Raw genomic sequence first — 17,500 nt, forward strand, 5'->3', positions numbered from 1 at the left:
TGAATTAGGAAGTGTCTGCCCCTTACAATGATAAGTTACCGCATCATTTATAGCATAATCCTGAATAATAAGCTTGTAGTTAGGGGTTAAATACCGCGCTGCTCTTTTCCTTTCACTTGTAGAAGCAAATAAATCAGCATTTTTCTCGAGGCTATTCAGTAGCTTCCTTAACCCAACAGAAAAGACGGCCATTGCCTGAATAATATAAACACACTCTCATTAGTGAACATGTGCATTTAGTTAAAACTGATTATTATTTCTGCCAGCAAAAGGTCTCAGGGAGCAAAGAGCACTGCCGTCAGAGCTCAGAGTTTACGGAGGGATTTATACAAAACAGCTCCTGAACAATTGCTCTTTTGAGCTTGTTTTTCCCTCTGTCGTATTGTTAACAGATTGTAGTCATCTTGTCCTCTGTAACATTTCATCGGCTCTCTTTAGTCTCAGAGAATGAACAGACGAGATGATTTGGAGCACATATGGCTGGAAAAAGACCCCCCCACACACACACTCACACACACACCACCCCTTCCCCTCCTTCTCTTTTTCTCAGCACCCAACTCTCAGCAAGATGTTCTGGAAGTAGGTCTGACCTCACAGGAAAGTTTTGTGTTAATTCATATTACCAGATTTAAAAAAAACAGAGAGAGAGAGAGAGAGAGAGAGAGAAAGAGAGAGAGAGAACAACCTGCTTTCCCTCGGATGGAAGAGTGTGAGGATCCCCCCCGCGGTGCCGCAGTTGTCAGAGAAGATGATCCTGTCAAATAAGGATTTAATTGCCGTGGCTGAAGTGAATGGGAGCGCACAAATCTGTTTCATTAAAGCAACATTTGCTTTATTGTATTTTTTTTTCCACCTTAAAAAAAAAAAATATTCTACATTTAATATGACATGAACAAAAGAACGCCCGCAAAGAAGGCAAGATGGAGGGATGGCATACTTTTACCCCAGAGACTGTGTGATCGATTCTGGTCTTTAAGACAATTAAAAACTGTGCTACAAAATGTAAACTGATTGTCTTATTACCATTTGTATATTTCATTTTGATTGTCTGAGCATATTGACGTATTGGCATCGTTTAAGGAACTGTTAAAGAGGCTCAGGCCCAGGTGATGCACCTAAGTAGAGGAGGAGACAGGTTATTAGTGGGAAAATGATAGAGCAAAGGCCATGACACGTTTAAAAATAAAATAAATCTGGTTTAATTGAGTTAAGTGAACTTTTAACGAGTCAATAGAACAACAACCTTCTATCAGATTATTAGAAGTTCATTTAACCTTCTAATAAAAGAAGGAATCCAGATTGTTTTTAGAGACTCTTATTATGCCTTTGTTTGTCAAGTGATTTGCATTGAAATGTTAGCATGCCTGTTAGTTTTGGGTCCATAGGGCTCTCCGTCTCAAACACATAGGAGCTTGGTCTTGTGCGAGTGGAAATAACTGGCCAGTGGACAGACATTCCTATAAGGAGTTTGACTTGAGCACACACTCACTCCCCACTGCAACTTCACTCGCTACCAATTTAGCACAAATTGAGTCCAGAATCAATACGAGTACAACATGCAGACTATCCACCAGAGGAGGCACGTAACGGCAAAGACTCAGAAAGTGTGCTGTGCGAGATGTACACAGAAAACTACATTAGATGTGAGAGGACTACAAATACACTTACACTAAAAAAAAAATAAACCTCAAAGCAAGTGACTAAGTTAACATTCTCATTAATAAACTGTTTTAAGAATTACATATTTGTACACATTCTAATCCTGTTTAAGTCACTTGACCCGTGTAGAAGTTGTTTTTTCCATTCCACACGAGACAAAATGTGTTAATCCACTTGCTGAATGTTTGACTAGTTTCAAGAAATATTGCTCATCTGTCAGTGTAATACATCACTGTCTCTGGCAAAATCACTAAACTAGAAGACTTTTATAATATTCTTACTCCGAATCCTGCAACGGGTCTAAAATTAAGATGAATCCACTTCCTAAGACAGTATTTCACATCAGATTTGGTTCTGAAACCCAGCAAATATAATTTTAAAAGTAATAACGCGATCATGGTTGTGTCTCACTCGGGTGGGGTAAGAGTATGTCAGCTTAAAGACTGAAAACAAAACACGAAACAAAATATAATGTCTGTAAAAATAATGGCTTTATATGTATCACAGTTGACACTGAAGCATAGTTCAATCTCATTAAGCTAGAAAAGTCTTATTTTTTTTTGTTTTTTATTATTATTTTTCCTCCTTCTAGTTTTTATGTTTTTACACGATCCCCTTAAACTGGAAAAGAGATAAAATGTGAAAAGATAACTGCAATCTTTCCAACTGAAATTACAATATCGTTGGAATAACTCCACGCGGTGTGTTCCCTCGTTCTTGCATTGTTACAATAATAAAGAAAAACAACAATGAGGCTTTTTATACAGAGTTTTGAAAAATTCACAAAATAAATAAAAGTGTGGCCATATATTGAATCTTAAATGGTATACCCTTTATATATAAGTATTTATATTCTGTATTCAATGGCATTCATTTTAACAATTCATATTAACAGGATTAAAGTGTAATGGGGAAAAATACTCATCATTTTGTAATATTTGTATTTCTATACTCAGTAAATATTTACAAACAATTCTAAATCTAATTAAACTGTCTCTGGGGACAGGGAATGCCCATCTTCATAGTAACCCCATGTTTACGGTGTATAAAATCAGCCCATTCAGGACCATGTTAAAGTGTTTTGAATGTGAATCTAAGAGAATCTTTACGTATGTGAATCTTAGCCTAATATATTCAAAAATATATATTGGACTCTCTCTACATATGAGTCACATTCATTTATCTTTATCAGCAAAAACCACTGGTGAATGTACCACATTTGTCGGGCTTATGAGCTCAATTTATTCTCAGATCTCAAATGTGTGTGTGTGTGTGTGTGTGTGTGTGTGTGTGTGCTTGGTTCTATAGCAGTTGTCCGTCAACACTTCGTCATACATTTCAACCCCTGTTTAAATGGAGTGTTTTAAAAGAGAGTCTTTGGGATGAAGCAGGTAGAAAGAGAAATGTCTGAACTGGCACATGTGGTGGAAATATCCCTGGTCCGAAAAAAAAGTGGCTTTTTCCTCTGATTTGGGGAGAGAGGTGGGGCTCCAAATTGTCAGGAAGGGACCATCGTATCACCAAGAAATATCCCTTAATATTCAACTTTAGGCACAATATCACAAGAGATGCAAGTAAACAAGGGTCCTGCAGCAATCTTCCAGCAACTGTCACACTGAAAAATGACCTTAGCACGTGAAAACAACTTAATGTAGTCAATATGGCTGATATTTCTATTAGGAAGTTGTAAGAATATTATAACACTATTCAACCTACTTGTAGACAAAAAGACAATTTTGTTCCATGGGCAGATAATATTGCTTGTTTCAGGTATTAAAGGGTACAGCGATGATCGAGGGGAATCTTTGCTCGCTCATTCGTTTACATTCAGAAGTGCTGTGTCTTTTAAGGTTGAACGGTGAGTTTGAGGACGAGAAAAAAACGACTGTTGTTTGTACATGCTGAAATTTTACTTGTACGTTTTTATTCATTGTTTGAATTACAACGGAAACTCATGTGTTACTCCAGTTCTTTAGTTTTGAACTCTTTCTGTCTGTGTTTACTTTCATGCAGTTAGTTGTCTCCTGAATTTAGAGTTCCACAGCTAAAAAAAAGTCAATATTACTCACCTATGGAGCAGGGATAGAGCAATATGCTCATCTTACTTCATGGATTTCAATATTTGGAGGGCTCTTTGTCTAAAAACCTCCAAAATTCTGTTTTACTGCCGTGAGAAGAGAGAGAAAGCCTAGCATACTGGACCGAGACCCTTTTTTTTTTTTTTTTACTCTTAGAGACACTGGGGCTTCTTAAACACATTAGACCGGTTTTGAGCGCAAACCAACTGGAGAGCAGCACATGGTGAGGAAACATCTGAATTGTTTGTCGACTAAAATCTTGAACGTCACCTTTAAAACATTAAATAAATGAAATTATCTGCCAATGGAAAAAAACCTTTACATTGATTTAAAAAGAAAAAAAACTGTTAAAAATATCCTAGAAGAATCCAGAAAACATGTAGAAATAGGTTGAGTACCCTTGCAATATTCCTTTAACACTCCCTTAATGAGAAACATTACAAATAATGACTAGATTTGATACGATTCCACTTACAAAGACTTTTTTCCAATTGTGCAGCATATTTTGTGACTGCCTCTAGTTCTCGGACATCTCTGCCTTGACCTGGATGAACTGGGAGGTGGGGATATGGATGGTGATCTCCTCAAGGCCTTGAGCTCCCTCTAGTGAATCTTTGGCAATTTCGCTCTTTACTTCCAGCTCCTCCACAGGCGTTAGGCCTTCGCTGGGGCTGGGGGCCAGGTCCGATCCAGGGTCTGAGCCTGGGTCCGAGTGTCCGTTCAGGGCCCCAATGATCACAGTCCTGTGGCTGAGCTCAGCTGCTCCAGCCTCTATTTCTTCTTTACAGAAGGGTGCTGTGGGGTTGCTGTTGACCAGGGACTGGAAATATTGAGGGTCCAGCATCTCCTCTTTAACCTGGAGGTTCTGGAGCTCTCCAGATTTCAGCACTGTGGCAATAACTGTTCCCGGCTGCTGGGCAACTACGGGTTGACTGAGAGTGACTAGACGAGTCAGGCCATTCATAGAGCCCCCATTTTGGTGTGTGTTACTGATGACCGCTCCTGTGGACGAGCTCAAGTTAGAGATCAGAAGCTGCTGTGGTGAGATGCTGCTGCTGTCTGTGGTTAGCGAGGCTGTCTGGATGGTCACAACCTCCTTGTTCCCAGAGCTTGATGAAGGCACAGTGGTGAGGATGACCCGCGGTGGAGAGCCCTGAGCTGCAGAGTCTCCATTGCTCAGCATGGATGAGAAGGGCACAGTCTGAAGAGTGACTGGAGCTCCTCCCTGTGCTCCAGATGTCAGGACCATGGGAACTGTGGCAGGCATGTTGATGGTCCTGGAGAGAAAAAAAAAGAGGGGGGGGGGTTGCATATGTGTCAATGAAAGGTTTGATTTTTTATAATTTTTTAGGGCATTTGCACATTAATGTATAAATCTAGCGTGCCTCCCAACTCACAGTTAAACAAGATTTTAGCTAAACGTTCTTTTTTGTGGGCTGAAAACATAGGATAAAATGAAATATTCTGAAGTACCACCCCCAATCCGTCTGTCCAATCACAGAGCAGGAACTATTTTTATGTGAGAGCACAAAGGTAAACAGAATAAAACAGACACGAGTTTAAATCTGCACAAAACACAGAGGAGAATAAAGAGAACCAGGCAAAAATGATTAAAAACTTAAGCTTCTGCTTGTTTGTTTCTTACTGCAGTGCACTTGAGCTGGGGTGATCTGTGGCTCGGTCTCATTTAAAGGAACAGGCAATGAAACCGGTCATTTTGAACAAGGCTGTTTGGGAGAATGGTGCTTATGGTATTTTGACAAAGGCTTGTCACAAGCCCCAGACAACTGTGTTCATTAGTTTATAAAGGGTATAATAGTGCAGAGATTGAAGTAAGAATAATACAAGACTGTTTGACTAGTTGTTAGAATTTACCTAGAGAAAATGTTTTAAAATAATAAGGGAATGACTCTGTATTTTCCAAGAAATAATGCTTTGTCATTTATTTTTGAATATTATATTCCTGTGTCTCTCACCTCAGTGTGTGTGCAGGGGCAGGGACGGCTGCTCCTTGGTTTGGCTGAAGGACATGTACAGTCTGTAGTATTTCGCTCTGTTTGGTGCTGCCGTTGTGGTTCACAAGACCAGGACACAGTTCTCTTTTCATGGACCTGGCCTGCTGCTGCCCTGGTAATTTCGCATGAGCTCTAGACGTCCCACGACTAACCGAGCGACTGTGAGTTGTGGCACGCTGTCCTCCGAAGCCAGGGCCAGAGTCTCCACACTGATCCTCATCCTCATCAATGACCACCAAGTCTGTAGGCATCTCCTTAAACTGATAAACCAGCCGCTGACCTTCGACCTTTGCTAGAATTCCCCTCTGGTAATAATACCTGAGTTAGAGAGAAGAATTTAAATAAAAAAATTAATAAATGTGGGATGATTGCTTTCAGGATGAGTGTGTGTGTGTGTGTGTGTGTGTGTGTGTGTGTGTGTGTGTGTGTTTGTGTGAAATATGATTGAAAATAAAAATATCTTCGCTGTCAGAACACAATCTCATAGAAAAGAAAAAGAATCATTCTTAAATCTGAATGAAAATGAATATAATTAATTTCTGTAGTTTATTATTATCATGATTTAAAAGGCAGCCTTTATTTTTAAACTATGTTTAAAACCGGAGATTCAAGATTTAATTAACAGAAGGAAGATAATCGCTCCAAAATGCAATAAAGGTGAAGAAGATATTAAAAGGTGGTCAAAGTACTTTGTATACGTCCTGTGCATATTAACATTTACATAAAGTCTGCTTTGTTATAGTTATACAGCTGTAGGAAAGATTTTGATGCTTTTTAAAGGTACAGTTCATGGTTTCTCCGTACAGCAGATGGGTTTACATTAGCAAGCGTAATAATTAAAACTTGGTCAACAAATCGAATATTTCTCATCATGTGTTTGTTCTAAGAAAAATACACTAAGCTTTTTCAGTTTAGATTCTTTGACTTGTTTTACATCTTTGGTGAAAAATAGCTTGAATTATATTGTAATAGACCAGTGTTATTACTGGTTATAAATGTCTAAATGGTGTAGGAGCAGTGTATTTATCAGATCTGATACAGAGATATGAGCCGAGCAGAGTTCTCAGATCTTTAGGAACTAGAGTTAGTCCTGTCTCAGGTCAAAACTAAACACGGAGAGGCAGCGTTTAGCTCCGGCACCGCTCTGAAACAGAACAGAACCGACTGAGAACATTAGAAGAGCCCCGACTTTAGACACTTTTAAATCAAGACTTAAAACACTTCTGTTTGAGCTACAGCTCGGTTTAAAACACTCTGCACTTTTTATTCTGTAACGGCACTTCTTTAGTTCTTTTCTTTTATTATTGTATCATTTTAAATTGATTTAATCATTTTACTCTTTTTATGTAATTGTTTTATTGGACTTTTATGATTTTTATTCTGGCTTTTAATTGAACTGTTTCTTCTGTAAATCACTTTGAACTGCTTCTGTGTGAAAGGTGCTCTATAAATAAACTCATCTTGCCTAAGACTTTACTGTATTTTGACTAGATTTAAGATGTTTTCTTTAAATACACAGCAAATTCTCCAGTGTTATATCAACCCTATTAGTATTAACACTGAGCATGTTAGATTATTACACGAATAGTGTTGATTTAACACTCGTGAATTTACTGTGTAGGTATTAAATAGATTTCAGTGTATAACTTCAGAGCTGGACATGACTGATATCAGACAACTTTTAATCATATCCTGTCACCTGAGTGCTCTTCCCATAGTCTCATAGTTCATGTCCGGCTTATTCTTGTGTTTTCCCCACAGCTTGGACACGGCCTTGGAGTCCACCAGCTTGAAGATGCCCTTCTCTCTCTGCGTCCATTTGATGTATTTGGGACAGGTGTTCTTGTCTTGCAGCAAAGCCAGGAGAAACTCCCATAGGTAAATTGTGTTACCTGTGTTAACAGAAGGAGGGACAGTGAGGGGGTGTTAAAAAAAAAAGTGACATACTAACTCCTCTGTCGACTCATTAAAAGTTAAAACTTGTCCATATGTCACACCGACTTCCACAGGATTTTATTTAACAAACAGAATTGGCAGAGGTGCAATTATAGCATTCTTCCCCCTAACCGTAATCAATCAATTTGGCTGTGGCCCGTGCGGCAGCCTGGAAATTAATTAGAGAACCTGGGCAGTAGATTACTCTTGTTTGTCATGTGTTCTGGCCAGAAGTTGGTTAAAAACAGTCGACCAGCGGTGCTCTGAGTGTCAGGGTGATGTATATGTATGTTCCCAGCTTTGGGACTCGTGCATAAAGGCCTCTATCAGGACGCCATCGATGTGCCCTCCAGCCCACTATCACTTTTATTTCCCTCACAACCACAGCACTTTGAGAGCACCTCATCAATTAAAGCAGGTCCAGACCAACCCCATCGGAGCCAGGGAGAGTGTATAGGAAAATGAAAACGAGGTAAGAACAAAGAAGTGTGTGTGGCGGGGGGATCACTTTCAGATGTATATCGCTGCTGTTATGTACCCTGTTTACATTCAGATAATGGAAAGATAATGGAAAGACATTTTTGTTCAAACAAATGTGGAACACCTCTCCTGATCTGTGCTTATCGTTTTTGTTTATTCTCTTCTTTGTTTCATCTTTTTTTTGTATTAAACATAGAACATGAAATAAACGAAGATGCAAGGGTCTGTTCAAACTTTGATGATATACTCTTTCTCTTTCTGTACAATAGAAAAGGTTCTGCAGTGCTGAGCCCAGAGAAACCAAGGCAAAGGCTTTTCCTTCTGCACGTCAATGAGTTTGAAGCTGTTATTTTAGGATAAGAATAATCGCTAGTGTTGCTTTACCCACGACTGAGTACATTTCAAGCAATTAAATGTTCTTTGGGTTTATTACCTTTGCCCTCTTTGCTCTTTTTCTTCAGTGGGAGTGAGGGGGTGGTTATGGGGGAACAGGGACGCACTATTCTGGGTTTGCGAACTGCAGAAAAAAAGAGGAGAACGTGTGATTAAGCCTCTCCTGGTAAGTGATTATCTTGAATCTACTCACGTATCTAATATTTCTCATTACGAGATTGTTGCAGGAATATTAAACAACTGTCCAGCATGTTTCTGGACATTTCTGCTTGTTTTAAATCATTTTAAACGATGTTGTTCATTTCCAGCATTCATTCTTGAAACAAGTAAAATCGTCTGTTAAATGAATAAGAAACTTCCACTGGACAAAATCATTTAAAACAAGCAGAAGGTCCAGAAAGTGTTGTGTTATTAGTCCGGCAACTATCTCTCAATTAGAGCCATACAGATTTAAGGTGAATTTACTTATTCATAAGAGATCCTTTTGCAGTGAAGCACGTGTAAGCAATGATATGTATCTATTTTAAAATGGCAAAACAGCATAAGTGTTTTAAAATATGGATCTACAGCGCCCTCTGCGGTGTCCTCCGGCTCCTGCAATACCTTTGTTTTTCTTAGCTGGTTTGGAGGAAATTTTCTGGGGAACCTCATCCATGGAGGATGTTTCTTCGTCCAGTGAGACATCCATACAATCTGTCGAAAGCTGTTCTGGTCTCAGGGAACTGTAGGCCAGGTCAGGCTCCAGAAGAACTCCATAGGGGTGAACTACATTCAATAAGATTCAGACAATGACAATGTGATATACCTGTAATATATGGTGAATAAAAAGGTTTTTTATCACACCTCAATGTTTCTAATTATAAGAATGTTCCAAGTTATTCACCATATTTCTAAATAGAATGTCGCAACAGGCCCAATACACACAGATTCATTTATGTTTTAAAAATTTTAACGTGTTTTGGCGTCCACACACTGTTCACACAAAAAACACACTGTAGGTCATTGAAAATGGGGCCTTGGTGTTACTCTCACACAGCTCCCGGCTCCTGAGGCTGTGAGTTCAATCTGTGCCTCAAGCCACTGTCTGGGGCGCTTCAGATAAAAGAAGCATCTGACACTTCTCTTTTTCTAAATATTCGATTATGAGCCGTGCTCAGGGTGCATTCCTGGCTACAAAAGATGAATGAATGAATGATCTGATGATTTCAGTTTTTAAATACATTATTGCTCTTATTTTAATAGACGTATCAAGGAAAATGATCTCACTGTAAATCATTGGCAGATGACTTTGCTACTTTTAAGATTATGCCAAGTTTAGCATCAAAATAAAGGAATGTTATTAAAAATAACCAAAATTTTCAATTTAGTGATCGCTTTTCTACATAAATGTACTTTAAATCAGTAAATAATATCTAGAAATACTAAAATAAACTCATTCTGTTCTTAAAATGTTCTAATGTTGAGACATATTACACTCATAGACTAGATTTGATCATATATTAATGGCAGATACACAGAGTCATTGTGTTAGGACATACTCATGCGTTTCTCGTCCAGGATGTTATTTGGTGACTCCATGTTCAGCAAAGCCTCCGCTGCCTCAGTGGTCTCTATATTATCCTCCGCTCCAGAGACTGGAGTCTCCACTGTAGAAAATAAATGTTTATATTTTTACTTATTTACAAACTAAGTATTTACAGCAGCCGGAGGTTTTGTTTTTTTTTTACTGGAGGAACAGCGTCTACACTTCTACACTAAAATTTCAGTTAGAGTCTGATGGCAACCACAAGAGCATTAGTAAAGTCAGGCATTAATATTTGATCATTTCTGGATCTCAAACACCACTTCAATTTATCCCAGAGGTATTAGACGGTGCTTAATCACTCCAGAAAAAAATACAGCTCAATAATCTTTGGCTTTATAACCCTCTAGCTTCTGCCTAGCATTGGGAATCGTGGCCTTAGGCTGATGCTAAGGCTCACTATGGATTTTCTATGGAGAGTACACACACTGTGTGCCAAGTGGGTGAAGTTTAAAGTGGTTCACTGGTTATGATGATTATGAGGAGTGTCTAAATGTGTGCAGTTAAAAAGCTGATTATGTTCTGTGCATCCTTTTCTATGTGTTACATTTATTAACTAATAATTGTAGCATACTAAAAAGAATTTATTTAAATGTGTTTAAGTTACTGTTCGTGGTCCTATTGTCATTTTGACCCTGACCACGATGATGGTTAAATTGTGGTAATATTTGACAAAATTATATTGTATAAATGTGATGGATGAGGCGGCAGATATATAATGTATTTTTGAGTGTATTAATTAAGCTGGTCATGCTTTGTTTAATTAGAAGCAGTCTATTCTGTGGTACACTCTCAGTGGATGAGGGAGTGGACTCACCGGACAGCCCCACGTCTCTGACCATGATGTTCTCCTCCACTACGTCCTGTATTGTGTCCACCATGATACCGTTGGTGACTTCATCTGCCTCCAGTCCTGAGTAAACCTGCATCAGGTCAGCAGCAGGAACATGCTCCACAATAACGGCGGGGAAAACTGAGGGATCATCCAGCTGGGAAAAGGAAAAACACACCAAAAACAAAATGCTATGAGGACATCTAAATTTAACATAAAAAACTCTACTCGTTTGTTAAAGTAAACATACATTTGAGATTGATTAAAAACATAATAAGACTACTTAACATTGTTGTATCAAACTCCTAAAGTTAAATTATCCCATTATATTTGCAGATAATTTTGCTCATTTTAAAACATTCATTCATTCATTCATTCATTCATTCATTCATTCATTCATTATCTGTAAGCGCTTATCCAGTTCATAGTCACGGTGGGTCCAGAGCCTACACAAAATCATTGGGTGCAAGCCAGGAATACACTCTGGAGGGGGCGCCAGTCCTTCACAGGTGACACACACACACGCACACACTTTTGAGTCGCCAATCCACCTACCAACGTGTGTTTTTGGTCCGTGGGGTGAAACCTAATCACCCGGAGGAAACCAACGCCGACACAGGGGAGAACACACCACACTCCTCACAGACAGTCACCCGGAGGAAACCCACGCAGACACAGGGAGAACACACCACACTCCTCACAGACAGTCACCCGGAGGACACCCATGCAGACACAGGGAGAACACACCACACCCCCCACAGACAGTCACCCAGAGGAAACCCACGCAGACACAGGGAGAACACACCACACCCCTCACAGACAGTCACCCGGAGGAAACCCACGCAGACACAGAGAGAACACACCACACCCCTCACAGACAGTCACCCGGAGGAAACCCACGCAGACACAGGGAGAACACACCACACTCCTCACAGACAGTCACCTGGAGGAAACCCACGCAGACACAGGGAGAACACACCACACCCCTCACAGACAGTCACCCGGAGGAAACCCACGCAGACACAGAGAGAACACACCACACCCCTCACAGACAGTCACCCGGAGGAAACCCACGCAGACACAGGGAGAACACACCACACTCCTCACAGACAGTCACCCGGAGGAAACCCATGCAGACACAGGGAGAACACACCACACTCCTCACAGACAGTCACCTGGAGGAAACCCACGCAGACACAGGGAGAACACACCACACCCCTCACAGACAGTCACCCGGAGCAAACCCACGCAGACACAGGGAGAACACACCACACCCCTCACAGACAGTCACCCGGAGCAAACCCACGCAGACACAGGGAGAACACACCACACTCCTCACAGACAGTCACCCGGAGGAAACCCATGCAGACACAGGGAGAACACACCACACCCCTCACAGACAGTCACCTGGAGGAAACCCACGCAGACACAGAGAGAACACACCACACTCCTCACAGACAGTCACCCGGAGGAAACCCACGCAGACACAGGGAGAACACACCACACTCCTCACAGACAGTCACCCGGAGTGGGACTCGAACCCACAATCTCCAGGTCCCTGGAGCTGTGTGAGTGCGCCACCGTGCCGCCCCATTTTAAAACATGTTCAAAACAATCAAACCTTCTGCCATCTGTTAAGGTAGTTTGATTATTTTATTTGAACTGTACAAATGACAAATAATAGATGTATAAAAGCAGGTGTTTGAGAACATAACATCAATATACAAGCTGTTTTAGCTCAACAAATTTATCAATAAATATCTCTAGGATGTAAAAAAAAAAAACCTTCTCAGTCTCTAATGAAGACCAAAAGAAAGATAAATGTATTGTTACATGTAGCTGAGACTGTTATAAGCTGTAAACATATTTAGATGTAAGTAACACTCAATTTCTGTGATATAACATTTTTATAATGTTCATCTATAATGTGATAACACTAATGCCACACTCCGCCACCTTTAACTAATAGTTACATTCATTTTATACTCAATTTACTCTCAAAAATGGATGATCGTTACCACAATAACCTGTACACTGCAGATCATGATTTCATTCCGGTAATTGGCTGTGCTCAATAGTGGTAATCTCATGTGTGCAAATTATGCCAAAAGGCCATAGTGTACTTTCACATTCTTGAAGGTCACTGAGCATCGTAATTATCATCTTTGTTCAGGCTCAGGGAGGATCCAGGACTAATGGGGTGTTCATAACAAATTTACACACAGTCAGAGTTCTGCAGCACAGCAATGTGTCAACTACAGGGCAACACACAGCCATTACATCAGTGGAGATTTAATGAAGAAGCTGTAGTTATGCATTCGAAGAAAATATTAATTCTTCACCAAAACAACAATTCCGACAAAACCCTAAACAAAAAAAAACATTCCATGAATAGTGCAGGAGTTAGACACCCAAGCTTCTTTCATTTACCTTTACTTTTCTTTTCCACTTTAAAAGCAGTTAATTTATTACATTTCCAGTCCACCCTAAAAATTCTCACACCTATGTCTTAATCAAATGTTCCACCTTAAATTGTACATCAGTGACACTGTGGCACAGTTTCTTATTTGAATATTCCATTCCACCTTAAATATGGTGCAGCAGTTACAAACTAGACACCCAAGCTTCTTCCATTTTTCCTTTCCACCTCAAACCCAACTAAACTGTGGCACCACCAGTCCACCTTAAACGGTGCAGCTATTAAATTCTGGCACCTATAAGTCTTATTCATATTTTCCACTCCTCCTTAAAGTGTACAGACATTACACTGCAGCACAGTGTTTTCCACTCCACCTTAAGTGTGGCATGTTTTTCAGAAAATGCTGAAATTCCACTGCTTCCCGAATCAGAAGGAAGCTTCATAATTCCAAGGAAACGTAATCAGGCCTCAAAGCAATGCCAGGAACATCGCCCTCTTCATTTCCACTGAAGCGGTCATGTGTTTGGGTGGGGAACACAATGCCATAGTTCAGGGGGGAACACAGGAAATAACTGGAGCTCAACTACACAACCGTTATGTACCCCACCCTTAACAATCATTTCATTAATGTTCCACTGGTCTTTATTTCATTTTCTTTAATGCTTTTTTCCCTCCGTCTGTTCCAACTCTTCATGACTCCGGTCTTATGGCATGGTTTATGTTCTTTAGTGTCAGGAGACGTGAGTGTTCTCATTAGATGGATGCAGACTAGTTTTCTACCAAATTCATAAAGGAGGAATGTTAAAGACTAGAGCAGAGCGAGTAAAGTGGAATGACTCTTGAAGTTTCTCTCTGCTTCTGTCAGCGGTGTTTTTCCTGTGTGTGTGTGTGTGTGTGTGTGTGTGTGCCCGGCTGTCCAGTACAAGCTCTTAGTCAGACTCCAGTGAGAAGAGAGACAGTCTATCCCATTAGCTCTTTGTCCACGAACAAGGTGAATGACTGCTCCAGAATATGAATGAAAATCAATGGAGCAGATGCTTTCTGAAGAAGCACTGCACCAGTGACCTTTAAGGGTCCGATATAACAGCTTTAGAGACGATGTTAAATTGTACTCGAGTCCATCGAAGCTATCAAAAAGTCTGACAAGCTTTCTGAAGGACTTTTACCTTCCTTCTTGCCCCACAGAGAAATAAAAAGTAGAGGTTTCCTTAACATCTCTGTAGTCTCTGAGACAAAGGAGAAATACACCACTCTGTCCAAAGGGTTTTCTTCACTTTATAAAACTGACACCAAGAGGACGTCCCAGTTTAAAGATTCTGTACACAACCTTCCAAACACTTTTAAAATACGAAACACGGTCGTTACCATGCGGGGGACCAGCTTTATGGAAAACAAACTGATTTATTCGGGGACAACAAAGCAATTTGAGGCTTCATCTCATGTGAGCTGCAATTTATAGGAAATATAAAAATAATAAATAGTAGGAGAGACCGTCTGATGGATTGTGGGAAAAGATTCAATATCGGTTTCATTCGTCCTCCGTTTGCTCTAAACCTGGACTGGGCAGAGTCCTACATCGAACACACATGACAAAGCTAAGACTTGCTCGAATAGATGATGATGTGAGTCCAGTGTGTGATAAAGGTCAGCTACAGCATCATTATTTCATATGCTCTGGCAATGCCCACTGTTCTATAACTAGTTCTGATACAGTTGCTCACACCTATTACTCCTCCACCTCCTTTTACTGCGATTATTGGTATTTCACCTGAAGAAAACTCGGCCCCAATCTGAACTTTATTCCTCGTTACTCTCTTTTTAAATGGAAATCATCAATCCCTCACACACTCCATGCCTGGATCAGAGAAGTGGGTGAGTAGTTGGGTGACACCTGGAATATTTTCAGTTCTTTTTTTAAATGTTTAATAAAAATAAATTAACAAGTTTCTGTCATAAATTGTAATTTGCTTAAACATCTAAGTGAGACCAGAAATGTCAAATGGATCTATTCTGCAGCTTTACTAGAGATCTCAGTAAGTCTCCCTCTGTCTCTCGTTTACCACTGAATTACCACTGAATCTTCAGAGCCATCAAAGTGCAAAGTTTGTGAAATACAATTGTTCCCAGCGCCAGAGAAACAAACAGACACTGGCCTCTGTCACCAGGAGAGGGCAGCAAAGTGCAACAGGCCCAAATGTTTTGTTTTGGGTGGTGGTCCAAATTTAAAATGATTGTTTTGCATATCGTCACTGTCCCAGGAGGCACAAATCCTTGCATCTTTGAAGGCTTTACAGGAAGGTACGCCTCTATAGCTTCTATTTCTATTAGTTCTGTTTTGTTTTGTTTTTCTGCTCTCCTAGTCTCTTGGCACCAGTCACTATTGTTATTGCATCCTCCAGGAATCTGAGGTGTTTGGAACGCCGTGCCTGAGCCGAAGGCCAAAATCATTAATTTGTTACATATAAACAGAGTTTCCTAAGCACTGCACTGCACAGCAGAAGGGCAATAACACTCTTATTGTCAGAAAAGAACAGAACAGAACAGGAGAAAGAATCCTTAACCTTCAATGGAAGTTAATGCAAACATTTCTAAGCAGTTTATATGGTGTCACTTATGTTACTCATGAAATCAAGCAGCTTTTTGGGCAGTTGATGCTCCTACGCCTGTTGTAAGCAATCACACACTCACAGCAATGTAAGAGTATGACAAAATACATTTTTGAAGTTCTGCTAGACATTTACCTAATCATCCCCCAACGCAATGCAAATCCTCCCTTGTATCCTCCTGTATATCAGATATATTAAGCCAAAAGCCAAAGGCTAAATAAATGGTGAGGCTACATGAGGTTTCCTTTTTGCCATAAACATTACTTTATTTGATGTACGTGCACTTGTTCGGATGATTTACCATTAACGTGATCTGTACCTGTGCCAAATGTAGTGTGGCATTTTATACAGAGTGTAGCACCTCCTAACGTTCTCTCAGTTTGGGGTAATATTTTTAGAGCCCACAATGTGAAGCTTCCCTTCCCCACATGGTGTGAAATCTGATTGGCTGAGATATACTCAGACAGTTAATATATATATTTTTTCATTGACTGATGGCTACGCTACACTTAAGGCTACGTTAAGTTCAAGCCTTTCATTTTATTTTAGAAACTTCCTTCTTCATTAAATAGTGCAGAAATAGAGGCCCGCTGCCTGCATGGACACTTGCTGCGATTCTGAACAGGCCTCTTCGTCAGGGTTGTCATAAACCACATATCTAAAAGCAAAATGTCACATAAAGATTGTGGATTTGCATATCTGAGTTCCCTGTTCCTGTTGCACTACATGAGGCACGTGACCTAAGGTATCTTCCCCTCTTCAAAATGCTCTTCTTCTTCCTATTTACTTTCAGCAGCAAGAGCAAGCACTAACCATTATTGCCAGCTTCACCTGTTTCCATAAATATGTTTTTTGACCCAGTTTTTGTCCGTCTTTTAACATTTAACCCATGCTGTTCCAGTTTAATGTGCTGCAAAAGACAGGAAGCATTATCACAGAATCAGAACTGGGTTAGGGCTGAACAATACAGGGAAGAAGTAATATTTAAATGTTGAAAATGCCACAAAAATGGAGATTTACCATAAAAGTCCCTTAATATAAAAGCGCTGCCTGTCAACAGAAAAACAAATTAAAAAGAAAAAGCCTGGTTTGCGGAGATATCTCCACGGGTAGCAACCATATAAATCTATAACATGCATTTTTACACGGTTTGAAAAAAAAAATATGTATTTATATATGTCAGATTCACTGGTGATTTTGAAACATCACTGTGGCTTTTAATTTTTGGTTTAAAGGAATCTCTCTGTTCAAGGAGTTTAGAGCCTGGTCGTGTACGAGTGGAAAATCTGCCCCAAAGTGTGTTTTGAGTTTTGTAGGTATGATACTATCAGCACATGAACGCACACACACACACACACACACACACACACACTACCATCAGCAGTAGCTGCACTCAGACATCCAGGCTTAACATAATTCCACTGTTATTACATGATGTCCTGACTTATGGTGGTAATTATTGACTCTGCAAAACCCAATCCAGCACGACTGACGATTAGAG

At 40.0% G+C, this 17,500-nt stretch overlaps 1 protein-coding gene across 3 annotated transcripts in view; it reads right to left on the reverse strand.

The window, feature by feature from the left end:
• Positions 1 to 853: 853 nt before the first annotated feature.
• The window catches only part of elf1 (E74-like ETS transcription factor 1), a 65,692-nt gene continuing 49,045 nt past the window's right edge, over positions 854 to 17,500 (reverse strand). For 2 of the 3 annotated variants that reach the window (XM_066649803.1, XM_066649802.1), the window contains exons 3-9: positions 10,960 to 11,131; positions 10,099 to 10,206; positions 9,164 to 9,325; positions 8,601 to 8,684; positions 7,452 to 7,644; positions 5,714 to 6,070; positions 854 to 5,014 (exon numbers count right to left, since the gene is read on the reverse strand). In XM_066649803.1, the coding sequence (XP_066505900.1) occupies positions 4,255 to 5,014; positions 5,714 to 6,070; positions 7,452 to 7,644; positions 8,601 to 8,684; positions 9,164 to 9,325; positions 10,099 to 10,206; positions 10,960 to 11,131 (1,836 nt within the window). In that variant the 3' untranslated portion in view covers positions 854 to 4,254. The remainder of the gene's footprint in view (positions 5,015 to 5,713; positions 6,071 to 7,451; positions 7,645 to 8,600; positions 8,685 to 9,163; positions 9,326 to 10,098; positions 10,207 to 10,959; positions 11,132 to 17,500) is intronic. The other variant, XM_066649804.1, reaches the window with a different exon arrangement.

Source organism: Hoplias malabaricus, chromosome 17, assembly GCF_029633855.1.
Source record: "Hoplias malabaricus isolate fHopMal1 chromosome 17, fHopMal1.hap1, whole genome shotgun sequence".
NCBI classification, from domain to species: domain Eukaryota; kingdom Metazoa; phylum Chordata; class Actinopteri; order Characiformes; family Erythrinidae; genus Hoplias; species Hoplias malabaricus.